General features: G+C 59.7%; 1 protein-coding gene across 1 annotated transcript; it reads right to left on the minus strand.

Moving 5' to 3' along the window:
* Positions 1 to 6,531: 6,531 nt before the first annotated feature.
* Positions 6,532 to 10,557, minus strand: MRPL43 (mitochondrial ribosomal protein L43). Its single transcript, XM_032795745.2, has 3 exons — positions 10,427 to 10,557; positions 9,662 to 9,768; positions 6,532 to 6,775 (listed from the first exon to the last, which is right to left on the minus strand). Exons 1-3 carry the CDS (start codon positions 10,555 to 10,557, stop codon positions 6,546 to 6,548), a joined length of 468 nt encoding a protein of 155 aa, XP_032651636.1. The 3' UTR covers positions 6,532 to 6,545.
* Between the last annotated feature and the right edge of the window lie 136 nt (positions 10,558 to 10,693).

Below are 10,693 nucleotides of genomic sequence, written 5' to 3' on the forward strand. Positions count from 1 at the left end.
GAGAACCTAGCAATGCCAGGCTGCAGCCAGGTCGCAGGGCAGGGCGTGGGGAGGCGGTCACGGCGGAGTGAGTGCGTATGGGGGTCATTGCAGCGTCGGGGTGGAGTGGTGCGTGTGGGGGTCACTGCAGCGTGGGGGTGGAGTGGTGCGTGTGGGGGTCATTGCAGCGTCAGGGTGGAGTAGTGCATGTGGGGGTCACTGCAGCATGGGGGTGGAGTGGTGCGTGTGGGGGTCACTACAGCGTGGCGGGGGTGTGTGCGAGGGTTCACACCCAGCCACAGCTGCATGGGATCTCCTCATTACCCAGCTTCTGCCCAGATGCCCTGAGCTGCATCTGACCCCGGGCGATCTTGATGTGTCCTGCCCCACCCCGGCTGTCACTCCCCAGCGCTGGCGCCCAACCTGCGAGACCAACCACTGCCGGTGGCAGCTGTTGACATGGGCAGACCCCGGCTCTCTGCTTGTGGCCTGGCTTCTGCCTTGGTCTGCCCCACGAGCACATACCCTGCTGTACTGGAACAAGCTGAGTTCATGATGGGGGAGCCACCTGGTCCAGGGTACAGTTTAAAGCCGTCCCTGCCCCCAGCCTATGCTGGCCCAACCTGGAGCCCCGAGCTTGGCCCGCTCTGGCCTGGGGCTGCCCGGCTCTTCACCATGGGGTGCCCTGTGCCCTGCTGCACTGTAGCTTGCCTGCCTTGTGGCTGAAGAGAAAGTGTTGTCACGAATGCACCCACCCCAGCCTCTCGGTTTTCACCCCTTACCTGTGGCAGGGCCCTCGCTTTGCCAGGCCCCACCAGCCATTGGGGACCAAGATCCCAGGAGCCAGGCTCAGCAACAGAGGACGGGGTGCGTGAGGGGGCAGAGTAATGTGGCACTCAAGCAAACACCTATCTCCAGCCTCACATCCAGGGGAGGGCCCCATCCTGTGCACTATCCCAGTTCAGTGCTCAGGTTACATTGGTGCAGCTGGGCACTGGTGCTGGTCCCAGATTCCAGCTCCGCTTGGCTTCTGTTGTCTGTCTCCTGGGTCTTTCCTGCCCCAGTGCCACCTTCCTCCCCATGCGGCCGCAACGCCCCCTGCCTGTGTAAGGCCAGAATGGAGCTGGGCAGGGGAGGGCATTGTGCCAGGCCCTGCTGTGCGTGTGTGTGCACTCAGCTCTGTGGGCTAGACTAGCAGACACATGCCGTGCGACCGTGCCCACTCACTAACATGCCTGAGTGCAGCTCCAGGGGGTTTCCCTTCAGCTCCAGCAGCAGGGGCTGTGTTTTGGGGGCACGAGCTCTGGCGTTCTGGCCCCCGCCGTGCACACATCCTGGGTTTAGTCCAACCACTGACCCCAGGAGCGTGCGGATGTGAGACACACGCCAGAGACCAGCCCTCTGCTCAGCTTGTTCTTACGGCGCCTGGGACTGCAGTCGGCTGTCCCGAGAGAGAGCAGCTCCCAGCTGAGCTTCACAGCCTCCCCGCTCGACCGCGGCTTCACCCCCGCAGAGCTGCTGTCCGGTGCAAAATGACTGATTCATTAACAAGAGACTCAGCGCCCAGGCCTCCAGCGTGGCTTGGGAATGGCCAGCAACAACCGATGCTTCAAACACAGGGACAGTCGGCTCCAGAACGGCCACAGGCAGATGTCCCCAAGCATCCTGGCGAGAGCGAGAGAGAGAGAGCGTGGCTAAGGCAACGCACACACACACCTGGCTCCAGTGGTACCTGGCCAGCTCTCTAGGCAGTGCGAGTTACTGCATCGTCTCTCAAACATCACTACCACTGAGAGAGAGACCAGGCCTGTCACGCCGTCCCCACTGCCCAGCCAGCGTGGTCTGCCTGTGCAGCTGGAAGAGTCCCAAGCCCTGGGGCTGGCGCTGAGTCCCTCGGGGCAGCGTTCTCGCAGCCTGGCAGAGCCCCAGCCTGCTCTCCTTGGGAGGCTTCGTAGGCTCTCACGCCATGGGAGTTCGGCACCAGCTCTCCCTGGCTAATTGACTTTGGACTTCGCTCTGTTACCAGGCTGCCCTGGTATTTGGAGCGGAGTGCAGGGAGAGCCACCCATGAAGCTGCCTCAAAACTCTGCTTTGGCTGGGAGCAGGGGTGTTTGCCCAGCAGACCTGCCTGCATAGCCCCCACTGCTCTCGTTACAAGGTGATGGGCGGGGTGGGGTTGGGGAAAATGCTTGTTCTCCCTCCCTGCTGTTGGGAGGTGCGGGGGGGGGGCTCTGGCATTGGGACAGCGTGGCAGAAATGCAGAGCGAGCCGGCTGATGATTGCACAGCAGTGGCCCCAGGCGCTGCTGTAGCTGTCCGGGGCCGTTGCTGCGGGGTTGGTAAGGCTACTGCTGTGCCCTGCACCCCAGCATGGCGGGGCCTCGCCCATTCCCCAGCCGTGCCAGGGAAAGCCCCCGGTCGGCATGGCTCCGGGAGCGAAGTGCAGACCCAGGGCGGTGTGTGCGTGCCAAGGGGGGTCTGTGGAGACTTGTGTCCTCTAGCCCTGCTCCGGCACAGATCATCGGCCAGCCTCAGTGCCTGGTTCCTGGCATGGGAAGGGGCGGGAGGAATCGGCTTCGCTGGGGCTGAGTCCTTGGCTGATCCCCCGGAAAGGGGCAGGGCTAGAGCCCTGCAAAATGGAAGCACCTCAGCTCCAAGACAGCTTGAGCTAAACCCTATGTAGCGACCCGGCTGCCCAGCAGCCTGGCTTGTCCTCAGTGACATTCCACCATGGACAGTCATAGCGGCAGCGTACAGCACCGTGCACCTGGTTGCCTCTGCCCCTTGTTGCTCAATAAACCTGGATGTGTCTGAATGAGTCGGTGTGGTGTGAGTCTGGTCTCTGAGGTCCATTCTCTGCTAGTGTCTGGCACTGCTGGGGTGGGGTGAAGAGCTGCATTCATTAGGGCACTACAGACCCTCTGGTTTCAAACCAGGGAACCCATCTGGCCTCGAGAGCTCTTTCTGGCCATTGTACTGGGACAGCCCCAGGGGTCACCCCACGAGGGTCCATTGGACCATCTCTGCTACAGTATAAGAGGCAGGATGTGGCTGTTAGCTACTGGTGTGAGGCCCCGGCACTGTAATTTCTAAATGTCCTCAGTAGGTTCAAGGGTTAATGATGGCAGTGAACTCCGCTGGTGGAGACTGGCCCAGCTATGTTGTCCTCACTGGAATTGTGCTGATTAGCACTAGCTGAGGATCTGGCCGCTGGCTGGCGCCTCCCTGCTATTCAGATTCTGAGACTGTGCCTGTCACCATGGCATCTGGCCTCTTTGACCTCACAGGCTGAACCCAGCCCAAGGTGTACGGTTCTGCTCTGATGCTGAGGGAGGGTCCAGGTGTGAGGGTTTGGGGCAGGAGAGGCACAGGCCCAGCCAGGGAAGGGTTAAGGGGCTGGCTGCTCAAGCCCTGTGAGTGGCCAGCTGGCTTATAAACCCCGGGCATGGGGGGCAGGGGAGCTGTGTGTGCTGGGAGGAGACGGCTCAGAGCATGGGGCCCTGCACTGGTAAGGCTGGTTTGCCCCACCTGGGGCTGCTCTGCCCCATGCGGGTGGGTGAGAGTGAGTGCAAAGTTCTCTGCCGCAGCTGGCCTGTGGAGCCAGGAGACCTGGCGGGAGGAAGGCAAAGCAGGATTGCTACCTGCTTCCGGGCAGCAGCTGGTGCCAGGCCCAAGACCACTCGCTGGCACGGGGGGCTGAGCCCTGGTGTCTGGGCCACGTGTTGACTCCAGCCATTGCACAGCCACCCCCCGCCCCCGGGCGCTGGAGAATGGCAGGACTTCCTGGCCTAAACTGCATAGCGCTGTTAAAAGTGGCAGCCACGGCTTGCCCCAGAAGTGGTCGCATTTCAGCAGTGGGTGGTATGTTCGTGCTCTGGGGCCCTTGGGGATCCTGCAGGATGAAAGACGCTGGAGATGTTTGTTAGCAGAGAGGGGGTGCTTCAGCACTCACTGCCTCCCCATCTCTGTGTGTCCTCTGCTCGCTAATAGGGGCTCTCTGCACCTCCCCACATCTCCCCAAGGGATTCTGTGCCCCTGCCCCTCCCTTCCAGGTCCCCCATTCCCCACCCCCATGGCAGGGGCTCTGTGTGCACCCCCAGCCCATCCCCAGCATTGTTTATCTGGGAGATTCTCCCTCGGGAGGCTCAGCCGGGGGCATTAATTGGGACCAGGCCTCAGCTTTGGAGCGACAGCCCCTTGCTGGGGTGCTTGAAGCTGTGCCTGACCTAAGGAGCTGGCAGGGGTGTCCCACCCGCCCCATCCCCGGGGCCTGGAAACCTGGCAGGGCTGCAAACTCCCTCGCCCCACGGGCTGGCCATGCCCAGCACTGTCGTGCCATGCTGGATGCAGCCAGGGCAAGGGGGGGTGTGCCCCCCTGGAGAGAGGAGGAACCGGGCAGCCTTTCAGCCAGGGAGGGCAGAGCAGGCCTGGGTGGGCCAGTGCTGCGGGGGGTGGGGGGGTGGCAGGAGACTGGAGCTGCCAGGGAAGGCCTGGATGTGCCAACCATGACCAGGTGGGAGGCTCAGTCCCGATACCTGCCCTGCAAGGAGGGGGTTGGGGTGGCGCTGCCCAGAACCCCCCAACCAAAAGGGCAGGGGTTGGTGTGGGTCTGCCCAATGCCATGTTCAGGTCCTGCGGGTGCCTCCTGCTGGTGATGGGGCATGATCACTGTCTGACCCAGTGCAGCAGGGCATGCCCACCCCACTGGGCCCCGGGATGGCTGGGGGGGCAGGGATCAGGGCAGGAGGTGGATGGGCTGGTGGGTGGTACAGCCCTATGCTGGGGGGCGGGGTGGCGGGGAATCATGCTCAGGGAATAGGGGGGTAGCAGGCCCCTAGCGCCTGGTCAGTGGCCTTTGCTAGTTGTTGGGGTGACACCCCTGGCTCCTGTCTGGTCTTCCCCCTTCTGCCCCCGCCCCCTCACACCCGCAGGAGGGGGGCCAGGCACCTGGCTACACAGGCTGGGGAAGGGATGAGGGGGCAGGAGCATTAAAGCCAGGACTCCCCACCCCAACCTGCAGCCCACAAGCCCTAGCACTGTCCAGGGGCAGCAGGGGAGGGGGCCCAGCACTCCCTGGGGGAGGAGGGAAGGGCTGCTGGGCCACATAGCCCACGGTAGTTCCCCTGCCCTGGCTGGAGCTGGGCCCATCCTCCCCATGAGACAGCAGCCAGGTTCCAGGTGCTTCAGCAGTGGCTGGGGCTGGGGCCGGGGGGGGGGGGCCTGCACCCCACCTGCCACTTTCAGGGGAGCGTGGTACAGCCTGCCTGGGTGCTGCCCCCGCTCAGGAGGGGCCTGTGGGGTCCGTGTCCCGGGCACCGCTCAGGGCTGGTGGGTGAGTGGTGGTCCCTGCCCCGTCCATATGGTAGAAGCCCCCGATGGGCCACGGAGCCCAAGTGGTGCTGGGCCAGCGTGGGCAGGAACCCAGCTCCTCTGCCAGTGACTCAACTCTCCTGTCCCTGCTCTGCTGAGCCCAGACCCTTCGCTGGGACAAAATCCCTCCAAGGTGCATACACCCCCCACCCCTGAGGCCAATTGCAGGGGGCTGCCCAGCAGCCAGCCCAGCTTCCCTGGGACAGAGCCCCGTCCTCAATCCCCCTTCCAGTCAGCGAGGGCTGAGGGAACCCTGGTGAACAACTGGCCATATACCACCTGACTGCACCCGCCTCTGGGTCCGTGCAGTCCCTGCCTCCCCTCATTCCATGGCCTGAAGATCTGGGATTTTCTCCAGAGCTGCAGCAGTCTTGCAGCAGGACCTGATTTCTGCACCTCGTCTGGCTGTGTTTTGGGGGCGGGGGGGAGCCGTCGCTCTAAAGGCCTGTCCTGTCTCGCCGTTACAGCGAGAAACGCTGCTCAGTGCTTCCTGCCGCAGGAAATCAGCAACAGCCCCCTCGCAGCAGCGTGAAGAATCAGGCGGAATGGCCTGGCTGTGGAATTCCCCCAGGGCAAGCGAGGGGGGGAAACCACATCTGTTGGCAACGTGAAAACTCCCTCGACAAGAAACGCTTCATTTATCCCCCCGAACAGTCCACGTGGGCCCAGGCCTGGGAGGTAACACTGCAAGGCCCCAAAGTTGGGATGGGAGCAAAGTTCAGGACTTTGCGAAGGTGTGTGTGGGGGCTGGGACTGAAAGAACAGCTGCCTCCACAGCTCCCTGATCCCTGTGTGCTTTACACGCTCTTGGGATAGAGATCTCACCCCCCTGAAATGCAGCTGTCTCTGGGGTGGAACAGGGCAGCTGACTACTAGGCACAACAGGAATTAGGACTCCTGGTTCTATTTGCTGCTGAGTGACCATGGGCACGACTCCTCCCGTTTCTGTGCCTCTATTGCCCCAAGTGCAAGGTGGGATAAGGGGTCTTTGCATCCCAGGGGATATAAGTGCTTGGAGAGGTTCAGTTGCATGGCCCCTGTTGTTCCAAACATTACTATTAACGATGGGCTGGGTGGACACTTCTCAGAAGTATTTAACCTATGGATCCCTGGGTCTGAACCCGAGAGATGTCTCATTCCCCCCCGCACATCCACACACACAAAAAACACACCTGGTCACACCCTCTTTCCAGCAGGTCACACTTTATTAGGCTGCTGCTCCAGCCTGCGGAGGCTCTGCATGGGGAGGGCGCTCGGCTTGTTGGTGAACGGGTGCCACTGGCCCTGGATGCTGGGGTTGTCCGTGTGGAAGGGCTTGCGGATGCGAATGATCTCCAGCCCTGACTGGTTGGCCAGCTTCTGGACCAGCTGCGTTATCTCAGCCACTGTCTTGTCGGCGATGATCTCTTCCCTCACTGCTCCGTTCACTGGAAGGAAAGAGAAGAGCCCAGGGAGTTAGCCTAGACCCGCTTGGATCGCCAGACACACAGGCTACGCAAAGCTCGTAATAAAGCACATCTGCAGCGCCTCATTTAAAGGGATCTCAATGTGAGCTACATGGACTCTCCCATCCCACCCCACCCACTGAAATGCAGCCACCTCTGGGGTGGAATGTGGCAGCTGTTTGACCACACACAGTAACACTGCACAACACTGAGGATGGGATGCAAAGGAGAAACAATTTAAGCTGCAGGGGGCTTGGGGCGATAGATCACCCTCCCCATTTGGAATTTGGACACTGAAATATCGCCCTGATCCACGCCTGCTTAGCTGTAGGTCTGGGCACACGGCTGCAAGCCAGACCCCTCTGTCATTCCCACCCAGCTACCCTTGAAGACGGATGCAGGAGAGACTCCTACACTTCTGCTAGCTTTGGGCTGAGGGGGCATCCGCCTGCTCTGCCCCCAGCGGGGGGCACAAGGATCTGCATCTTGTAGGCTGTCTGAGTTATCCCCATCTGCCTCTCCCTCCCACCACAAGGAATAACAGGGCCCGTGTTCCTGTGGGCTCTGCAGGAAGGCCCCTATCTCGGCACTGTCAGTGTGTCTATCTGCTGGCACAGCACAGCGAGGGGGCCGTCTTCACCTCCCTGTTGCCTCCCACCATTTGCGTGCCTGGCCCTCCCAGGAATCAACGCGGCCCTGGCCCAGGCAAGCCCCCTTCCTGCCAGACCCCGGGGCGATTCCTGTGCAAGCCGGGGAGACGGGCAGCTGCTATTCTTAGCCCGGCGTGATGCGATCTGCAGCGGCAAGTCCCATTCCACGAGTGTGCGCTAGAGCCTCCTGTGGTTCTTCATGGCCTGGTTTTTAAAAACCCTCCGCAGCCCCCCTGCTCAGCCAGTGCTGTCTGCTGAGCTCTGTAGCTGTGCTGCTGAAAGGGGCTGGGCTGGCCGGGGGGAGCCACACAGGAGAGCTCCAACTAGCGACAGGGCAGGCTCTCCTTGCTCCAAGGTGCCTGCCTCTGCTGAGCGTCGGAGAGTGGTTCTGAATGGGCCAGTACTGTCTGAAGGGCTCCGGCGTGGGTTTGGCCACCTTCGGGAGTGCTGCGATGGCGCTGGGGGCGATGCAGGGAGCTGGTCCCCAGCTGAGACCCCGCCAGCTCACTGCACCCAGGCTGCAGGCCTCAATACCCCTCCCAGCTGCATTCAGAGGTGTCAGTCAGGATGGGCTGACAGGAAGCTGCAGCCCATACACTGCCCAGGCACCTTACAAAGAGCCAGACAGGAAACACTACTAGCCTTTTGGCTTAAAGGCCAGCAAAGGACTCTTGTTTCCCCGTAACACGACCCACGTCCCTGCGGTGAACTCAACAGCCCCTCCAGCCTGACCAAGCGGAGAACGTGCAGCGAGGCCCATGCGGGAGATCCAGGGCCATGACTCTTTCCCGAGACCCTCCCACCGGCTATGGAGAGTCAATGGCACTTGTGGCCGTTAACCCCTTTGCTGCTGGGGGAAGAGGGTTTGGCTTTCTCCAGGATGGGAGCGATCTTAATGAGCACTCAGCAAATGGAACACAGCCGGGTAACGCGTTCCCCTCAGGACATGTCTCAGATCAATGCATTTCCACACGTGATCGCATGTCGACACCTCTCCAGCCTTTCCAGCCACAGCAAAATGCTGAGTGCTTTGCATTTTTTCTCCAGATCCAGCTCTTTACTCTGCTTTTTGTCTTATTTGTGCATCTGAGAAATCTATTCTAGGGAGACGGCACCACCTACCCTTCAGAACATGTACTGCAATGCCAAGATAGAACTTCCCTGGCAAGATGTTAGAAGCCCACTGAAACTGCCTAGATTTCAAATTAGCAGTGTTGCTATAACCACATACCTGCCAGGAAATGAGACAGACAAGGTGGGTGAGGTAATAACTTTTATTGGACCAACTTCTGTTGGCGGAAGAGACAAAGACAAACTTTTGTGCTACGCAGATCTGTTCCTCCGGGCTCAGCTCTGTGCAGGTTGCAAGCGTGTTTTTGTCTCTTCCACCTACAGAAATTATGCCAATAAAAAATTATCTCACTCGTCTTGTCTCTTATGGATTTCAAGCTGACAAACAATGACTAGTTGCTGGTCCTACAGCTAGTCCTGACCAACTGCTGCGGTCTTACAATCACATTTTTAAATTGCTGCTGCAAGAGACCCAAACCAGGGGAGTTGGAGTACATGAGGCATATGTGCTGTCAAAAGCAAAATCACACAAACTTTCTTCTAGTTTCTTGTTAGTTCTCTTTGTTGCTTTAAGAACAGATGTATAATTTTCAGACTATGACTAAACTGGGTGTCCATTGAACAAAAGCCATCATTTTCTTGGGTACTCTGACAGCACAATATGAATTGCACTATACTTCCAAAAGCTTATTCCCCAAATCCAGCCATCAGTCTGGTCTGGGTATAGTTTTACTTGGTAGAGTTTGATTCTCACCATCCACAGAAGATTCACAGCTCTACTGCCAGAGAAGTCTGTTGTCATAAGCCTATAAGCTGGGGCTTGTCTATGCTCGAAAATTAATTCAGATTAAGATAGCATGTAAATGTAAACCACTATAGCTAGGCCTGAATAATTCCATGTGTGGACACTCTTATTCTAGAGTAAGAATGCCTAGCTCTGGTTTAACTTAATCCACTTTAAAAGTGGATTTATCTTTTACCTTCATACAGCTCTTCCCTTTCATTCAAGCCTCTCTGATCTGGGAGGAAGCACCCGCCAGTGCGAGGCTTTAAACCCCCTGTTTTCTGGGATGACTGTTAAATAACAGGGGAGTTCTCAACAAGTCTCCCCTTCAGTTAAGGTGGAAGCAGCATTTTTCATACTCACGATATTCTGCGACCACTGTGGGACTTCGGCATTTCTGTGGGGTCACATACACCACAACGCCAGGGTTCTGCTTGGCAAAGTCCAACACCTTCTCTTCTACGTAGCCTCTACAACAAAAAAGCAGGGAGAAATCAGAGGTGAGGGGTCAGTACTGTAACACCTACGTGTGAGCTCTGCGACCCACCTTACAGAAGGAGTCAGGGTGCAGGTGTGCTCCCCCCATGTGGCACCTGGCAGCTCGCCAAGTGAGACACGGGAGCCAGGATGGAAGATCTTAGTGCAGGGAGTAGGAGCTTAGTGCAAAGATCTTAATGGGTCCTTCCTGAGAAGTGAGAGCGCCTGGGGGTCAGGGGTTGGGTGTACACACCTATCCCACCCCCGGAGTAGAGGTCAGAGTGCATGAGTCACAGCATCTGCCTGCCCTGGTTAGAGTGCAGGGGTCGGGGGTAACGGCACCTCCCTGCCCCAGTTAGAGGTCAGAGTGCAGGGGTCAGAGATCACAGCACTTGGCTGCCCAGTTAAAGTGCAGAGTTCAGGGGTCACAGCACCTGGCTGCCCCGGTTAGAGGTCAGAGTGCAGGGGTCAGGGGTCACAGCACCTGGCTGCCCCGTTAGAGGTCAGGGGTCAGGGATAACAGCACCTGGCTGCCCCGTTAGGGGTCAGGGGTCACAGCCCCTGGCTGCCCCGTTAGGGGTCAGGGGTCACAGCCCCTGGCTGCCCCGTTAGGGGTCAGGGGTCAGAGGGGTCGGGGTCGGCCGGACGCACCTGGCCCCGCGCGAGCTCTGCCCGCCGGGGCTGAAGACCAGGCTCAGGCGCTGCAGTTGACACACGTAGCGGCCCAGCCCGTTGCGCAGGACGCTGCTCAGGTAGCGGCTCGCAGTCCCCCTCCCGGTCATGCGCAGGCCGTCTTCCGGTCCGTTCCCGCCCGGAAGTGACCCGTAAGATGTTTGTGGTCCGGTGGTCGGGGAGGGATGGCGCGTTCCTGCGGCACTGGGGGGCTTGAGAGCGGGCGGTGGGGCGCGCGGGGGCCGG

Source organism: Chelonoidis abingdonii, chromosome 16 (genome assembly GCF_003597395.2).
Source record: "Chelonoidis abingdonii isolate Lonesome George chromosome 16, CheloAbing_2.0, whole genome shotgun sequence".
Classification (NCBI taxonomy): domain Eukaryota; kingdom Metazoa; phylum Chordata; order Testudines; family Testudinidae; genus Chelonoidis; species Chelonoidis abingdonii.

Excerpts from the sequence above, each read along its gene's own strand:
- MRPL43 (XM_032795745.2), bottom strand. The coding sequence starts at position 10,557 with ATGACCGGGAGGGGGACTGCGAGCCGCTACCTGAGCAGCGTCCTGCGC. Across the intron at positions 9,769-10,426 it reads CAGAGCTCGCGCGGGGCCAG|AGGCTACGTAGAAGAGAAGG; the intron begins GTGCGTCCGGCC and ends TTTTTGTTGTAG. Across the intron at positions 6,776-9,661 it reads CACAGTGGTCGCAGAATATC|TGAACGGAGCAGTGAGGGAA; the intron begins GTGAGTATGAAA and ends CTTTCCTTCCAG.